The sequence below is a fragment of the Populus alba genome, chromosome 4, assembly GCF_005239225.2.
Source record: "Populus alba chromosome 4, ASM523922v2, whole genome shotgun sequence".
Taxonomy (NCBI): Eukaryota; Viridiplantae; Streptophyta; class Magnoliopsida; order Malpighiales; family Salicaceae; genus Populus; species Populus alba.
In genome coordinates, this window is record NC_133287.1 from 2444516 (window position 1) to 2463957 (window position 19442).

At 34.7% G+C, this 19442-nt stretch overlaps 1 protein-coding gene and 1 long non-coding RNA gene across 2 annotated transcripts; both read left to right on the forward strand.

Moving 5' to 3' along the window:
• The first annotated feature begins 9070 nt into the window (after positions 1-9070).
• Positions 9071-12684, forward strand: LOC140955548 (uncharacterized). The gene is made up of 4 exons (XR_012169770.1): positions 9071-9203; positions 10383-10433; positions 11512-11596; positions 11874-12684. It is a non-coding gene; the product is annotated as an uncharacterized lncRNA (long non-coding RNA).
• Positions 12685-19199, forward strand: LOC118042830 (uncharacterized). Its single transcript, XM_035050552.1, has 6 exons — positions 12685-13705; positions 13796-14006; positions 14097-15113; positions 15262-15827; positions 17275-17381; positions 18390-19199. The coding sequence occupies exons 1-6, from the start codon at positions 12685-12687 to the stop codon at positions 19197-19199; spliced, it is 3732 nt and encodes a 1243-aa protein (XP_034906443.1).
• The last annotated feature ends 243 nt before the right edge of the window (positions 19200-19442 follow it).

Genomic DNA, 19442 nt, shown 5'->3' on the forward strand with positions numbered 1-19442 from the left:
TTTTTTGTTTTTTTATTTTCATAAAATTTTTTTTGTTTAATTTAGTTTGTTAATGTTAATTTTTTTTATTTATTGATCAGACTTTCATGACACAGATCCTAAATTTAACGGGTTAACATGGTTTGACGAGTTAACCCAGATTTTTTTTGTTTTTTTCTTTTTAATTAATTTTTTTTTTGTTTAGTTCAGTTTGTTAACGTTCACTTTTTTTATTTAGTTATCAAACATTCATGACACGGATCTCGGTTTTAACGGGTTAACCTTGTTTGACGAGTTAACCTGAAATTTATTTTTTTTGCTTTTTTTTTTAAATTTTTTTTAATTTAGTTTAGTTTGTTAATGTTAAATTTATTTCTATTTAGTTTTTTTTTTTTACTTCTTAGAGGTTTTTTTTCTTTTTAATTAATTTAGTTTATTAATATTAAATTTTTTTCTATGTAGTTCTCGACTGATGCTTTTAGTTTTTCTTTTTCTTTTTTTTTTTTTGTTGTTTTTTATGCCTTTGACTATGGACTGCACAGTGCAATCAACAGTGAAAAGGTTGATGCCTTTTTTTCTCTTCTTTTTAATTAATTTTTTGTTTAATTTAAATTGTTAATGTTAATTTTTTTTCTATTTAGTTATCAAACTTTCATGACACGGATTCCAGGTTTGACGAGTTAACCTGGTTTGATGAGTTAGCCCGATTAATTCTAGGTTAACCCATTAATTTGTTTTTTCCGATTTAGTTATCAAACTTTTACAACGCGAATCTAAGGTTTGACGGGTTAACCTGATTTGAAGGGTTAACCCAGTTAATTCATTTTTTTTTCTTTTTCTTTATTTGTTTTTTTTCTTCCTGTTGGTTTTTTTTCTTTATTTTTTTCTTTTTAATTAATCTATTTAATTATCACACTTTTATAACAAGACCTTGCAACCAAACCTACGTCCACTGCTATTGGGTCTGGTATTGCAGCCAAACCCACTTAAATTTGGGTCATGCAAGTTTAATGTTATTATTAATATTATAGATATTACTCTTGGGTTAGGCGTTGCAACCAAACCTAAGACTCTTGGGTATAACTTTGTAAAAAAACCTAACACTTTTAAATCTTAGTTTTTTCTTAAATGTAAAAAATAATTGACCCGCGGCATCGCGCGGGTCATGTAACTAGTCTCTTATAAAGTTTATCATATGCTCTGTTGTAAAGTTTATCATATGCGAGTGTCTACATCATCAGTTATTTCTTTGTATCCAGGAGCCTTCACTAGCCAAGACTAATTTCATCTCTCCTGACCTACGAGGTTGTGCTGCAATATTTTAAGAAATTTCAGATTTCATAGGAACCTTCACATTTTATAGGAACCCTCACATTATGGGAACTTTATGCTTTCATCTTGGTGGGCATAGGTGGCTCTTCTTAGAGAGAGCTTTCAAATTTATTTTTTATTTTTATCATGGCCAATGAAATGTGGTTATTTATAAAAGGGTAAAATTGAGTTTTCATGTTTTGATTTTTTTTTTTCCATTTATTATATATTCAGAACTTAAAAACATATTATTTTAATTCAACAATTTTTTATTCATATCCATATTGAATATATGTCACACAACTAATCAACTTTATCAATCTAAAGGATCTCAATATTAATAAAATATAGAGTATAAAAAAACTCAATTAATCATAATGGAAATAGAGTAATAAATAGAGGTCGATATTCACACACAATTTTGCATAGAGTGCACTTTGTTCTTATTTTTGGGCGTGTTTGCTTTAAAAAGTATAAAATTGATATTGTTTTTAATAAAAAAATATTTTTAAAAAAGAAGAAATTGCGACACTATGTTAGAGAATAATATAAATCATATCCTAGGACTTAACCTAATAAGTTAAGCTATTGGGTTGAAATGGTTCTTTAATATGGTATCAAAGCCTTGATAACAAAGCGATCACGAGTTCAAATCTCACCATATCTATTTATTTGATAAAAATTAAGCACAAGATAATGTGAGTTTGTACAGGTTTTAAGTTCAAAGGGCTTTTACTTGAGAGGGTGTATTAGAGAATAATATAACTTATATCCTGAAACCTAATCTAATAACTTAAATTATTAGATTGAAATAGTTTTTTGACACACTATATATAATTAAAAAAAAAACTAAAATAGATCAGACAATCACTGTAGATTGTGTCTAAAATCATTGTGGATTGCACTGTTTACATTTAAAATTCATTGTTGCGGCAAGTCTTAGCCAGTTTTGTTTCACTATTTGCTTTTTTCATTTCTTTGTTTTTTCTGATACAAACACAGAGAATGCCTCCCAAACAAATCAAATAACACATTCACAATTCCAGATCTATCTCTTCCCTGGTCTGTTTTAGTTTTTTTTTAATTAAAAAAAATGCTAAAAGGGCTTAAGGAAACATTGTGCCCACTGTGTGTAATTACTATGGGCTGGAGCTTAGTGTTTTCTCGCGCTAAGTTGGAATTCATGGAGGGAAGATCGTCTTGGTTTCACTCCAAGATCTTAGTTTGCATTTCAGTTCTCATCAGGAGGTCTAGGCGGAGCTTGCGTTTCGTTCACTCAAAAAGAATGGGATCCAGATCTGTAAGTGATTTTCTTCCTTACTTTTGTTTGGATGTGAGGTTTTCGGTGGGTTAATCGGAAGCAATGCTTGGCAGCTGGGAGCAATGAAGTCAAGGTGGGAAGAAAGGTATTAAGGTGTGGGTGTAGTCAGGTGGACACATGATAAGGTGTGAGCATAGCTTTCATTAGCTCTCCATTTGATGGAGTCCTACTATTGATTGATTATCTGATTGATGGTCGAGATATGGACAGATTGTTTGTTCTGCTAAGATCGAGAGATCTAGAAAACAATAGGCTTCGTTCGTTAAAGCGCGGGGCCCCTAGCTAACAAACGCCCACTTAAGGTCATTTTGATTACCGAGCGCGTCTAACTGGTAATATACTGGATTTATTCGTGAATGACATATTGTATTTTAAATTGTTACAGAAATATATTAAAATAATTTTATTTTTTAAAATTTATTTTTAATATCATCTTAAAATAATCAAATGATATAAAAAAAATATATAAATTTTGTAAAAAAAAACACAGTTAAATCGCATGCATGACCATTATAGCATGACATCTTGCCATTATTATTATAGAAAATTATTATAACAAAATCTAAAAGGCATGTGGGATTTATTTTGCAAATCACATTGTGTATTATCTATTCATATGTATTAGTTATTTACGAAGTTTTTTATCCCAAGGCTTTTTTAAAAACAATTTTCCCTTTTTAGACTAAATAGAATGCCAGTTTAAATAAAATCATCAAGGTAGTATAAAATTTTTAAAAAACAAACAAGTGAAAAAAGTGAAAAAAAAAGAAGAAGAAATTAGATGGAGGATTTGAAGTTTGCGGGAAAAAATAAATTGGTTCTTTTTACTGTTTCAATTATGCATTTTTTATTATATCTTTATGATTTTTTTTTAGCAGGTTACAGGTAAAGCTTTTCATCTCTTTGTTTTTTCTGATACAAACACAAAGAACGCCTCCCAAACAAATCAAATAACACATTCACAATTCCAGATCTATCTCTTCCCTGATCTGTTTTAGTTTTTTCTTAATTAAAAAAAATGCTAATAGGGCTTAAGGAAACATTGTGCCCACCGTGTGTAATTACTGTGGGCTGAAGCTTAGTGTTTTCTCATGCTAAGTTAGAATTCATGGAGGGAAGATCGTCTTGGTTTCATTTCAAGATCTCAGTTTGCATTTCAGTTCTCATCAGGAGGTATGGGCGGAGCTTGCGTTTCGTTCACTCAAAAATAATGGAATCCGGATCCGTAAGTTATTTTCTTCCTTACCTTATAGAGCTTTGTTTGATGGGGAATTTTAGCTCCTCGTTTTTCTTGCTTCTTGGGTCCTCACGGGCAGATTTTATAATTGCATAATATAGATCCCAAAAGGAAAGACCAGGAAATGAAGAGTGAACGATGGCTTGGATTTCATGATGGCTTAGGCTAAAAGGGAAAGGGACTTTATTCTGCAGAGACGTCGCTGCCACCAGAAAATCTAGCTTGATTTTAGGATTCCTTTCTTCTGGGTTGTGCGTGTTCTCAATATGCTACATTAAATGCAACGCCCACTTGGTTAGATTTGATTGAGAGAGCAGGTGAGTTTATTTGTGATTAGTAATTTGGTTAGATTTTTATATTATTGCAGTGATTGACTGACCAGTTTTGGTTTTTTAAAAATTAATTTAATTTTTAGTTTGCTTTTTTGCAAAATATCACTTGACAATGAAGCTTTGTTTGTTAGGTGGCTTGGCATGGATTAAAAGTCTTTTTGTGGTTCTTATTTATACGTCTACTTGCATTTCTCTGTGCTGGTATGTTTTTTTTCCAAGAATTAAGGTGTTGACATGCATTTGGATGTCTTAGTTGAGATGGTTGAGAGTGTGTTGGTTCAGCATGCTGATGAAAGGAGAAGAGAGGTATGGTTTTAAGTTGTTTCAGCTGACAGACATTTAATGCACGTCAAGGTTGGCATGTTGCTGCCATTGTGATGAGCAGTGTTTTTCTTGAGTAGGAAATGTGGAGACAAAGTGAGGGGGCTGATTTGTTAGTTTGATTCTGACTTGGATAGGTGATGGGTTGTCCTATTGGAATATTTTTTAAGAAATCTATTTCATATCTGGTCATTTTTTCTTGAGGGGAAATGTGGAGACAAGGTGGGGGGCTGATTTGTTAGTTTAGTTCTAACTTGGGTAGGTGGTGGGTTGTCCTGTTGGAATATTTTTTAAGGACTCTATTTCATATCTGGTCAGATTAGTAACCTTCCTTTTTCATCATCGGATTTTAAGAAAAGCATAGAACACTGACAAAAAAATTACAATTCCAAAAGGGGATGAAGTTAGAGATTGAGTATTTGTGTATATTTCTACAACAAATGTTAGTAAGGGATAGATGATACAGCTGGTTTTGACTTTAGAAGGTCTTTTGCTGCTATAGACATTGTGTTTTGCAACAATTACACTAGACACGCAGACAGTGGGCTCCCCTTCTTAGCAGGATGAACCGGGTACCATGTTCTGATAGCAGGATCACAACCTGTGTTATACTATGAAGTTTGCCAGGATGAAGGGATCAAGCGACATTTTATTATGCGCAAAACACCACAATAAAATGGAGTAGCAGAACGCATGAACCGCACACTGGTGGAGAAAGTCCGATGTATGCTATCACATTCGGGACTAAGCAAAGTGTTCTAGGGCGAGGCATTAAGCTATGCTCGTCATATTGTTAATTGGTTACCTTCAGCAGCATTGAACGGAAGAACCCCCTTGAAGGTATGGCCAGGCTCTCCTGCAAATGATTATGACTCTATGCGTATATTTGGTTGCTCAGCATATTATCATGTTACTGAGTCCAAACTAGATCCTAGAGCTAAGAAAGCTATATTTTTGGGCTTTAGTGGAGGAGTAAAAGGTTACAGACTCTAGTGTTCTGAATCAAAGAAAGTGATTTTGAGTAGAGATGTCACTTTTGATGAGTCTGGCATGTTACAGCAGGAGAAATCACAGGAGAAGGAAAAACAGTCTGGTGATGCACAACAGGTGGAGTTGGAGACTTAAGTCATCCCTATAAAGATTGTTCAGACAATCCCTACTGAAGGAGATTCAGATGAAAGTTTAGATGAAGAGGATGCAACAACTCCAGCAACCACACAACAAGAATCCATTGCAACGAGTAAACCGAAAAGAGTTATCAAGAAACCTGCTCGGTATTGTGAGATGGTGGCTTATGCACTTCCAGTGATTGATGATGGAATCCCCTACACCTACAAAGAAGCAGTACAGAGTGTAGAAAGTGCAAAATGGAAAGAGGCAATGGATGAAGAGATGAAATCTCTCCATAAGAATCAGACTTGGATTTGGTACAACTCCCTAAGGAAAAGAAGACAATTGGTTGCAAGTGGGTATATGCCAAGAAGGAAGGTAATCCTGGAAAAGACAACATCCGATTCAAAGCAAGATTGGTAGCAAAAGGCTATGCTTAGAAGGAGGGGATAGATTATAATGAGGTATTCTCTCCAGTTGTTAAGCATTCATCAATTCGTATTTTGCTAGCCTTAGTTGCACAATTTGACTTGGAGTTAGCCCAACTTGATGTGAAAACTGCCTTCCTACATGGAGATTTGGAAGAGGAAATTTACATATCTCAGCCAGATGGTTTCAAAGTTATTGGGAAAGAGAATTGGGCTTGTAAACTGAAGAAGTCATTGTATGGCTTGAAACAATCTCCTCGCCAGTGGTATAAATGATTTGATAAGTTCATGACAGAACATGGATACACACGGAGTTAGTTTGACAACTGTGTATATTTTCGCAGACTTCTTGATGGTTCTTTCATCTATTTGCTCTTATATATGGATAATATGTTGATTGCATCAAACAGCAAGGTGGAGATTGATAGACTGAAAGCTCAACTGAGAACTGAGTTTGAAATGAAGGACCTTGGAAAAGCTAAAAAGATTCTTGGCATGGAGATTCAGAGAGACAGAAGAAAAGGCATAGTCTGTTTGACACAGACCCAATACTTGAAGAAACTTCTACAGAGATTTGGGGTAGATGGTAAGACTAAGCCGGTAAGCACACCTTTAGCTCTTCATTTTAAGCTAAGTGCTTCAATGTCTCCACGCACAGAGGAAGAGCGCAAACATATGGCTCAAATTCCGTATGCAAATGCAGTTGGTGCATTAATGTATGCAATGGTTTGTACGAGACCAGATATTTCACATGCTGTCAGTATGGTGAGCAGGTATATGCATGATCCAGGAAAGGGTCACTGGCAGGTAGTTAAATGGATTCTACGGTACATTCATGGCACAACTGATATTGGTTTGAAGTTTGAGAGGGATGATAGACTCGAACAAAATTTAGTTGATTATGTGGATTCGGATTATGCTGGTGACTTAGACAAGCATCGTTCCACAACAGGCTATGTGTTTACACTTGCTAAAGGGCCTGTAAGTTGGAGGTCAACTTTACAATCAACAGTAGCTTTGTCAACAACTGAGGCAGAGTACATGGCACTAACAGAAGCTTTCAAGGAAGCTATTTGGTTACATGGGTTGATTGAAGATTTGGGAATTGTTCAAGAGCACGTGGATGTCCATTGTGATAGTCAAAGTGCTATTTGTCTGGCAAAGAATCAGGTTCATCATTCCCGCACCAAGCACATCGATGTTCGATTTCATTTTGTTTGAGAAATTATGGATGAAGGGGATATTCTGCTACAGAAGATTGGTACCGCAGATAATCCAGCTGACATGCTCACAAAATGTGTCTCAGGGATCAAGTTCCAACATTGTTTGGACTTGATCAACATCTCTCGATGTTGAGCACCTTCAAGGTGCAGTGCCATATGGCGCAATGGAGGCGGTATTGAGTAATCATGAGGATTGGATGGAAAAATCTTGCTAAGGTGGAGATTTGTAGCAAATTGTCAACATTTGCAATTGTCAACATTTTTCTCAACAACCCTCTCCTTTACTCAACCACTATCAACCACCCTCTCCTTCTTTTTTACCATTATCAATTCTCATCAAGGTGCTGCCAAAGCTCTCCTATAAAGACAGAGACGAGAGAGTGTAGAGAAAATATAGGAAGTGTCAAGTGCAGAGGAAGTGTGGTGAGTGCAAGTGAGTGCAAGTGAGTGCAACTGTGAAAGTGAAAAATACAGATTTGAGAGAAACACCGAGTGTAGTGAAACACTGGGTTTTCTGGGATTGTACTGGGTTGAGTTGAGTGTTTGTATCATTCCTCCAATAATATACAATCTGCTGCCTCCGTGGACGTACCCGGTTTTGGGGAACCACGTAAATCTGCATGTTTGTGTTTTATTTATGTTTGTTTTCGGTCCAGTATGCACAACAAAGATTTCCCTTGTCATGTTCTTTCAAGCCGCCCCTTTCAACTACACCACAAATCATTCCAAGACCTCACCAATTTTTGTCTGTTTAAAGTAGCATTTGCTTCTTTACTTGCCGTTGTTACTTTGCATATAGTAAAAGCAAAAAAAAAGCTAAAAAAATAAGGCATGGGATTGGCTCTGCACCTAGCCTCTGGTCATTTGACATTTTCCTTTTCCTTAATTCTCTACTTGGGGAGAAGAAAACGCGGCTAATTTATAATGTTAATCACAAACCTCAAGCATTCTGGTCCTTCGGTTCGTGCTAAAAGATATGGATCAAGGCTCCTGAAAATGTTTTATAGCATTGTTACTGTTACTATTCTAACTTGCATAACATATAGGAAAACAATCATGTATGCATACTAAATATGTATAGAAATTATATTTAAATAAAGGTAATTTAGGATGCTTATTTATTGAAATTCTTAGAGTATCAATTTAAAATCATCTTGAGATATCTTATTTGCATGCAATTTGTAAGACTTTTTTAAAATTTTCAGAAAAAGATATTAGCTACTAAGTAAATCATGGTTCTGGAAATTCAATGCATTTGTAGTTAATTTATACCAAAACCATGAAAGCAAACATTTCAAGTTTCAACTGATGAAATAATATAATTTCTGCCTGAAATGGTTTAAAACTTTACGCTTAGCCATTATTGTTTTATTGGGTTCTATTTTCTCTCCACAAATATACATTGCTCATTTCAAGACCTTTCAATTCAATTACATATGATTGCTGGCTACTTTTTTTTTCAACAAAACTTGCATAGAGAAAATTCTCTTTCTGAGAATATACTGTTAATTGCCATGACTTTAATTAATTTTAGTTGCATGTAATTGTAATGTGTGAGTTGTATTATGTTATCTCATTCGTTTGTAGCATGATCAGCATAATACATACATTATCTAATAACATTTCTTTGTTGCACTATGTTCACACAAAGCCTTGGGTTGCTTCATTGTTGTTAAATTTCACGTTGTTTTGTTCCCTTTTAAAAAAATTGTTATTTGAGATGAGGCATTTGAAGTTGACTGGTGCTTCAGATATGAGAAAAACAATTTGTTTGTGGTTTTTTTCCATCTTGATTTTGGGTGCTAATTTGGGTGATTAGTGGATTTATGCATTTGAAAATGTTTGTTTTACAGGTTGCTTTATTTTGTGTGGACCTTCTCAGAATGTTTAATGGTGTAGGCTATTGATTTTGCTATCCACTTTCAAGGAATGTTTCACAAGGTATTTTCATGCCTCTTTTTTTTTATTAAACAGTGTTCTGGTTCTTAATTGTTTCATTCTTTCTTACAAGTTATTTCTACTAATTTTTTTAGAATATCTTCATTGTTGTTGAAAGAGCTTAAGTTAAATTAATCAATGCTTATTCTTTGTTTGCATGATAGCTTAAGATTAGGGTGTTGTTTTGCTCTGGTCAAAAATATATGCTTGCTGATATGTGTTCTTTTTTTAAAAGGTGTTGCTTGAACTCATGCTTAGTGATATATGTTTTAAAAAAGAGTTGGTTGAACTCATGTTAGAGGTTATTTAAAGAGATGCATTCTGAAATGAAATATGCTTAAGAATAAGAAATAACAGTATGTTGAAGATTTTTCCATTTGGGTGTTAATTGCTAGGTTAGCTAATGAAATAATGCAGGCAGTCAATGTTATTTCTTCTATGCTTAAAAACATAAAATTAAATTGTTTATTGGTTTGACATGGTCATTTAAGGTGCTACTGTCGAATAAAGAATTTTTAACATGTTGTTTTATTTTTCCTTGGCCTTTAAATTAAATTATATGTAATTAGCAATTAAATTATCACTTTAAATTTCAGTGCATATAATTTGGGCCTAAAATGGTTTAAAGCTTTGTGTTTAACCATTATTGTTTTATTGGGTTTTATTCTTGCAACAAATATACATTGCTCATATCAAGATTTTTCAATTCAATTACATGTGATTGCTGGCTACTTTTGTTTCCAACAACACTTGCATAAAAAAAAAATTCTCTTTCTAAAATTATGTTGTTAATTGCCATTACTTTAGTTAATTTCGGTTGCATGTAATTGGTGATTGAATTGTCGCTGCTTTGAAGTGGATGCATATAATTAGTGGTTGAATTGGTTTACAACAAGATTTTGGTGGAAAATAGAATAGTTCATTTGGTATCACCTTTGTTTGTTGCAACAAATTCTACTCACTTTCTTTATTGTTGCATTTGCTTCTTTTCATTACAGCAACTATTATTTTTGCAGTAGATTAAACACATTTTTCATAATTTTTTTCTTTTGATTTTCATAATCACACATTTTTTTATTATTGTTGTTGTCCATCTTTAAAGATCAAATTTCCTTGCTAACTTTCTATTTTTCACCATATGTTACAGGCACGTTATTTCAATTGCTGTTGAACTATCTCTAGGTTGCAGGAAGCTGAAACACCACCTTTTTCCTGTTCTCACTCAAGCTATAGGTATACCTTTATTTTCAAACTTCACCTGTTTTTTGCCTGCAACTTTGTCACTGTATTTTTCTTTTCCACTATGTGCTTGCTTTTTTATGGATTAATTTGGATTTTTATATATGTTCATGTTTCCATTATTACATAATTAACTTTTTTGGTGAATTTTTTAATCTTATTCTTTCATTAAATAGTTTTTTTTTAATTGTTTTCCAATGAAATTTTTGATTTTTACCATATTATTAAAATTGCCTTGATTGGAAAATTAGAAACCATTCCCGTACGATTTAGTTTTAGTTAGATTTTGAGTTAAATTGTATTTAAGTGGCAGTTGAATTATCACTTTGGATTTGATTTCATATAATATGGTTGAAATCATTGACAACATTATGCTTGGCCGTTTTTTTTTTTTTTTTGTTCTATTTTCTCCACAACAATATACATTGCACATGTCAAGGCTTTTCAATTCAATTACATATGATGACCTACTAATTTTATTTTGAACAATGCTTGCATGAAGAAAAATTTCTTTGTTATAATTATGTTGTTAATTCCCAAGATTTTAATTTGAGCATGTAATTCGTGGCTGAATTAATGCTTTTAGTTGCATTGCATATAATTAATGACTAAATTGGTTTACAACAAGAATTTGGTGAGAAAAAAGTTTGTTCATTTCGTAACAGCTCTATTTATTAGAACAATTTCCACTCATTTTCTTTATTTTGTTGCATTTCCTTCTTTCTATTGGAACAACTCTAAATTTTGCGGTATAATGAACACGTTTTACGCTTTGAATTGAATTGCATATAATTTGTGGCTTAATTGGTTTACACCGAGAATTTGGTAAGAAAAAAAATGTTCATTTCATACCATCTCTGTTAATTGCAACAAATACCGCACACTTTTTTTATTATTGCATTTGCTTCTTTCCATTGCAATAACTCTGAAATTTGCAGCAGAATAAACATATTTTTCATAATTGTTTGCTTGCAATTTCTATGATCACATGTATTTTTGTTGTTGTTGTTATTGTCCACCTCACAAATTCAAATTTGCTTCGTGGCTTTCTATTTTTCACCATTTGTTGCAGGTCTGTTATTCCAATTGTTGTTCAACTATCTCCCCGTTACAGGAAGCTAAAAGACCATATTTTTCCTGTCTCACTGCAGCTACAGGTGCACCTTTTTTTTGAAACCTGGCCTGCATTTTTCATGCTTTCTTTGTTGCTGTATTTGACTTTTCCATTCTATGTTTCATTTTTTTTCAAATCAATATGATTTTTTTTCATATGTTCATGTTTCCTCTATTTCATGATTAAATTTTATGTTCAATTTCTTATTCTTTCATCGAATTTTTATTTCTTTTCCATTTATATTCTCAGTTCTAACCATGTTATTAAAATTGCCTTGATTGACTATCTTTAACCATTTAAATTTATGTTTTAACTTTTAGAAGCAACGATTTTATGACTAGCGATAGACAAAGATTACAACCATTCCATGATGTTGGACCTAGTGTTTCTTCACCATACAACTCAACAATCCATATTTATAGTGAAGGAAATTTGGGTGATGAAAATATTTCATTCACGCAAGCAACGTCGTACAACTCTGATCATCTAACCAATGATCATTCGCTTTTACATACTGCTGATGATGGTGCATCATGTTCTACTTCCTTACAAGGAAATTATTCAATCTCAAATAACAGTACCTCTTCATCAATAGCATCAACAAGTCGGGTACATCTTCCATATGGATTTCCCTTCGATGAAAATGCCACAAACAATACTAGCTTGGAGACTAACACCACACATGGACCAATTGCTTATCAAAGCCTATTGGTTGGCCAATCTGAATACCAAAAAAAACAAAAAAGTGAGTTTACCTTGAAATTTCCCGAACTCTACTTCTTCTTTTTTATACCTTATATCATCCATGTTCTTTTTTTTCATTATCTTTCATTTTCTTTGTAATTTCTAGGGGAAACATGTGAGTATGTTGACTTTGGTGATAAGACTTTTACATGTCGCCATTGTAATGCGCTTTTTTGGCTCCAAGAATGTCTTGCACGTTCATCTAAAAAGAATCCATCTTTCTCACTTTGTTGCCTTAATGGTCGAGTTTCCCTTCCATCTATGCAACCAACTCCTCCAATTCTTGATTTTCTTCTTGATCCCAGCATTGGCTCTGCCTCAAAAACATTTCGAGACAATATACGAGCTTATAACTCTATGTTTGCTTTCACATCGATGGGCGCAAAGATGGATACTTATGTTGATGGAGAATCACCAAAGTTTGCACAACTCTATGTGTTTGACACTGCTCACGAAGTTGCAAATAGACTTTTTCCATTTACAAGAGACTCCAAATCATCATCTCTAGATGAGAATATTGTTGTGGATCTTTTAAGAATGCTTGATGAAACAAACGAGCTTGCCAAATTATTTCGCAAAGCTAGAGACAAAACTCAAATTATCCAATCTATTGATTATAAACTTTGCTTACTTGGAAAGCGAAACCATGATTCACGCCAATATGATGATCCTACATCAAATGACATTGGTGGATTAGTTGTTGGAGATATTGGAGATTTTTTCTCACAACGGGATATAATTATTGAATGCTTTTCAGGTTCTTTAAAAAGGATCTCAAAATTACATCCAAAATTCATGGCATTACAATATCCCCTTTTGTTTCCTTATGGTGAAGATGGCTACTCCTATAATATTATGTTTGTTGATCATGGACATGGAAAAACAAGGAAAAGGTCAAGAGTTTCGATGCGAGCTTATTATGCTTACCTTATTAATGAAAGGCCTGGGTGCGATAATACCATCATTAAAGCAGGTCGTTTGTACCAACAATTCTTGGTCGATGCATTTGTTAATGTTGAAGAAGATCGTCTTGATTATATCAGAGCTAATCAAAAAGATTTACGTGCAGAAGTTTATAAAGGTATCCATGAAGCTGTGCTTAATGGGGATGTTGAAGGTTTCTCAGCTGGGAAAATCATTGTTCCATCTTCTTTAACTGGTAGCCCACGTTATATGATCAATAATTACCAGGATGCAATGGCTATATGTAGAGCCTATGGAAATCCTGACCTATTTATTACATTCACATGTAATGTTAATTGGCCTGAGATACGAAGGGAGCTTACAAAAGGTCGAATTTACAAACATGAAGACAAGCCTGATATCATTACACGTGTTTTTAGATCGAAGGTTATTGATATGTTAGCCTTCATAAAATCAGGCAAGCCTTTTGGTCAGATAATTGCAGGTGCCTTATCTTTTATCTCATTTCTTCTAAACATTACAACTTTCTATTCTTATTAGGATTGTTTGGCTTAGTTTTCTTTTTATTTTGTAGATGTTTGTGCAATTGAATTTCAAAAGAGGGGTTTGCCACACACTCATATATTAATTTGGCTACACTCGAATTTTAAATGTTGTACACCTGAAGATGTTGATTCCATTGTTTCAGCTAAAATCCCTGACAAACTTACAGATCCAAAATGCTATGAAATTGTTTCAAGATTCATGATGCATGGTCCATGTGGTCTTGCAAATCCAAAATCTCAGTGTATGAATGAGGGAGTTTGCTAAAAAAGATTCCCAAAAAAATTCAAGACACATACTGTTTTTGATGATAATGGCTTTGTTTATTACAGGCGTCGTGATCTTAAAGACAATTTTGTTATAAAAAATGGCATTCAGCTCAACAACAGATATGTTGTTCCATATAATAGGGAACTCTTATTACGATATAATGCCCACATAAATATTGAGATCTGTTGTCAGTCAATGTTAATTAAGTATCTTTTTAAGTACGTAAGCAAGGGATCTGACAGATGTAGAGTTGTTGTTGAAAAAGATCATGCTGATGAGATCCATGCGTATATGAATTGTCGTTTTATATGCCCATATGAAGCGGTCTGGCGTCTTCTACAATTTCCAATACATTCAAGATCACCTCCTGTTGAGCGACTTCAAATCCATTTGCCATTGCATCAAAATGTTGTTTACTCAGGAAATGAAATTCTACCATCAATACTTCAAAAACCAGGTATTGAAAAAACAATGCTCACAGAATGGTTCACACGTAATAGAATTGATCATGAAGCACGTCAGCTTTACTTCTCAGAATTTCCACATAAATATGTTTGGGATCCTGGTCAAAAAGAATGGATTCCAAGATCAAAAGGTTTTAGTCTTGGTCGATTAACATATGTTCACCCTACCTCAGGAGAGCTCTATTTTCTAAGACTACTCCTTAACCATGTAAGAGGAGCATTGAGCTTTGATTATCTAAAAAATGTTTCGGGTGTTGTGCATCCAACATTTCAACTTGCTTGCAAGACCTTGGGACTTTTAGGGGATGATAAAGAATGGGAAGACGTCTTTTGTGAGGCTATGGCTACTGCAACATCTCCTCAAATTAGGAATCTCTTTGTCAGTGTTGTTCTTTTCTGTGATGTTGCTGATCCAGAAGTTTTGCTCAATAAATTCTGGCGCTCAATGTATGATGATATTATCACCTGTTTCAAATCCAGCTTTGCCATGCCTAATCTTAAATTATTCGATGATGAGCTTAAAAACTATGTTCTATACGAGCTTGAGCTTCTCTTCAATGTTGCTGGCACATCTCTTGAAAAGCAGAAGCTTCCAATGCCTGATGGGCGTTTATTGTCAGAAATAAAGAATAAAATTTTGAGAGAAGAGCTTAACTACGATATTGCAGAACTTATATGTCAACATTCATCAGCTTTCCCACAAATCAATCAATGTCAACTAAATGTTTTATGATTGTGTTGTTAAATCTATCCTTGAAAAAAGACAAGAATTAATTTTTGTTCATGGCCATGGAGGAACTGGGAAAACATTTTTGTGGCATACAATAATCAATCGGTTGAGATCAGATGGTTTGATTGTCCTTGTTGTTGCATCATCGGGTATTGCATCACTTTTGCTTCCTGGTGGTCGCACAGCTCATTCAAGATTTAAGATCCCCCTTACTGTTTTTGATACTTCATCATGCGAGATTAAGAAAAAAACTGATCTTGCACGACTTCTACAAATGACCTCTCTAATTGTATGGGATGAGGCTCCAATGAATAATCGGTGTTACTTTGAAGCATTAGACCGCTCGCTTCGTGATGTCCTAACAAATGGTAACAACTTGCCCAATGATAAACCATTCGGTGGAAAATCAATTTTATTAGGAGGAGATTTCAGGCAGATTTTACCTGTTATTCCCGGAGGAACAAAGGAAGACATTGTCCATGCATCTCTTTGCAGCTCTAATTTGTGGTCTAAATTTAAAGTTCTCACTCTTACAGAGAATATGAGGCTATCATCCAATGGACTTTCAAATGATCAAAAGTGTCATAACCCAACTCTGGGTTATTCCCCAAAAATCAATTTCTTTTTTCAAAATAAAAATCAAAAAATAAAATAAAGGTTGACAACGTGGAGAAGGTAGGTCGGGAAATCAAGCTGTAATTTTTAGAAGAATACAATGCAAATTCAAGGTCAAATTAAATGATTATTGGACGAATTTGCATAAAAATTAAGTCCCAAGGACATAATTAAATTTTTAATAGGTCAATTTGATTTAATCATGGGCCAAATTGAATTTTAATTATGTTTAAGAATTAATTTGGGTCCAATTGAAGGATTTAATTAAGTGCAAGGACTTAATTATACTTTAAATGGGTCAAATTAATTTTATTTGGGGCTTAATTGGTGAAAAATTAAGTTTGGGAGCTTAATTTGGGCTTAATTGAGAAGATTGGAATTTTAAGAGACCAAATTTAATTTTTACCAAGTTGATTGATTGAAATCAGGGATCAAATTGCAAGAAAATTGAAGTTTTTGGGTCAATTAGGGGTTAAATTGACAAAATCCAAAGACAAGGACCAACTTGCAAAAGGCGCCAAACTATAGGGGTCTAATTAACAAAATCCGGGGGTCAAATTGAAAGACATTGAACGCTGGAGGGCTAAATTGAAAATCAGCAAAAAGCCCTAATTTTTATCCCAAACGGCGCCGTTTTTGTGTTGAGGGAAGGGACCAGGCGACGCGTCGCCCGGTTACTGTTCATCATCTTCCTCACAAAGCTGCCCGAGTGGCTGCTTTCCAGGCGCGTTTTCTCACTCGTTTGGGCACCAAATTTGACAAGGCGTGCACCAACATGTTCCCCTGAAACATCTTTATCTCGTAGAGTGGTCCGGTCGGGTGTAACAACTTGGGGACAGCTCCGTTTATTGGCCCAAAGTGGCACCCTCGGGCAGTCTGCAGCCTTGGATTGCCAAATTTGGCAGTTCGAGGTGCACACTTTGAACCAACGGCTTGGATTCCTCGAGTCGAATCAAAGGCTGAGACTTTTTCCCAGTTGAACACAAGATTACCCTCTTTCCATCCCTATAAATAGGAGCCAATTTAATGCTCTGGAGGAGGAGAAACCTGAGCTCAAAGTTGGACAAAAATCAGTTTTTCCTGCCCGGTTTTCCTGCAACCAGCCCTCTCTTTCCTTTTCCTCTCCGCGTGGCCTCTAGCCGCCACCACTGATCTCGCCACCATCCTTCCCACGAAATACCACATCCCATCCATCACCCAGCAACCTCACCGAAGTCTGCAACACCTCTCTCTCTCTCTCCCTCTCTTCCCTGCAAAACTTCTTTTTTTCTTCACCACCGCAACCCCAGCAGCAGCAGCAGCGAAACCACCCTTTCCAGCGGCTTCCACCTCGACCAGAAGCTTTTGCCTTTCCCAGAGGCCGCCAGGACAGCAGCTCTCTCTCCAGCCGCTCCAACAGTTGCAACTGTGAGCTTTCCTTCTCCTCTGCAGGGTCTGTTTCCTTCTTCTTCCAGCCGGGACCAGTGCACGCTGCAGGCCTCGCCGCCTCCAGTCACACCGCGCACCACCAGCCAGGCTGCCGACTCTCTCCACGCCAGGTAACTCTCTCCTCCCTGCTCCTTTTTTTCTTCTTCATTCTTCGTAGTCGCTGCATGCAGAATTCATTTCTGCATGCAGTGGCTAATTAATTAGTCACTTGGGCTGGGCCGGTTCTGGCCCAGCCCGGCCCAAAAAAATAAAAAATAACAAAAAAATAAAAAAATATTCAAAAATATTCAAAAAAAATCAGGTAAAAATTTGTGGTTTTCTTAAATATTTTTCCACCAAGTTTTGCATAATATCGAGTTGTATATTTACATTGTAAAATAAAAATTCGGTATTAAAATACCTGGTTTTCTCCAAAATATTTCAAAAAAAATCAAAGCATTTTCGAAAAGAAAAAATATTTCATTGCATACGGCCAGATTCTAAAATTTTTCCAAGCATATTTTTCAAAACAAAAAAACAAAAAATTGCATCTTTTTCATGTCTTTAAAAAATAAAATGGATATCGTAACCAGTTTATGATTTATCCATTAGGATTTGGCCAACATGTCAAAAATATTTTTCCAATCCTTTTTAGGATCCAAATGTAGACTTTAATATTTGTGGGGTGTAAATTACACGATAAAGTACACCCTCAGGTATTAAAGATACAAGGTGAAGACATGCGATGCTAAAATTCAGATTTTTAGAACGGTTAGGATATAACCCTATAAGGTAGAGATTTTCTCATGAAGATAGATCTACCTTGAACCTTAGAAAGACCAATGAATAGAGACTCGACCTAGAAAAACAATCAAACAACAATGCAGCTTACCTTAGGTAGGGTGCACTGGGGGTGATGCGTCTTCCCCTTGCACAACCAGTCCCTTACTCAGACTCTCGCAGACCATAGGTTCCTAGTAACCATAATACTAGGTGGCGACTCCAACAAACCAAGCAGAACATAAATAAATAAAAAATCGCCAGATGATGTCGTGCGGAAGTTTTTGACGTGCGACAAAAAGAAAGAACTTGCTATTTTTGCCAACTGGATTCTTGCAATTGGTGATGCAACTCAACAGGAAGTTTTATTCCCTGATGATTATGATGCATCCATGATTAAAATACCACAAGATCTTTTGCTTGAACCTAGATCTAACCCTATATTGGCAATTGTTTCATCAGTGTATCCCTCTATTCGTGATATCAATATTGATCCATGCTATTTTAGAGAAAGAGCAATTGTAACTCCAAGAAATGCTACAGTTTCTGAGATCAACGATTTTATCTTAAACATGTTGCCAGGAATGAAGCGGATTTACCTGAGTATTGATACTGTTTGCAAAACATCGAGCGATGGTGATAATGCAGATATTTTGTATCCCGTTGAATTTATCAATCAACTTGAGTTCAATGGAGTGCCATCCCACACAATTTCCTTGAGAATTGGCACACCAATAATGCTTTTACGCAATCTTAATTTATCAGCTGGTTTATGTAACGGAACAAGACTTATTGTTACGCAACTTGCTGAGAGTGTCATAGAAGCTCAAATAATAACAGGCTCTTTTATTGGCAATCGTGTATTTATTCCCAGGATTGTTTTTCCAATAAATGATGCAAAATGTCCATTCACAATTAAACGAAGACAATTTCCTATAAGACCATGTTATGCTATGACAATAAATAAAAGTCAAGGACAATCATTGAAAGTTGTCGGGGTTTTTCTCAAGGATCAAGTTTTCACTCATGGACAATTGTATGTTGCTCTTTCACGGGTTACATCAAGACAAGGACTAAAGATTATTACATGCGATGCCGAAGGAAATCATTCAATCTATGTGAAAAACATTGTGTATAAAGATGTTCTTAGCTCTTTATCAGTGTCTTGATCTCTCATAAGCACATGCTATTTTTTTGTCAATCTTTTGCTCCCTGTCTTTTTTTCTTTTCTAAGGTGATGTTTTTTACAAAAGAAAAAATTATTCGATTTATCATTTTTAGTTTGGACATGTTTCCATTTGTTGTTTTTCCCCCATTCATTTTAAATTAAATATTTGCAATACATGTCATTCTTTTTATTAATATTAGCTCTACTATTTTTATCATTGCTCCTAATATTTTTTTTATTAATC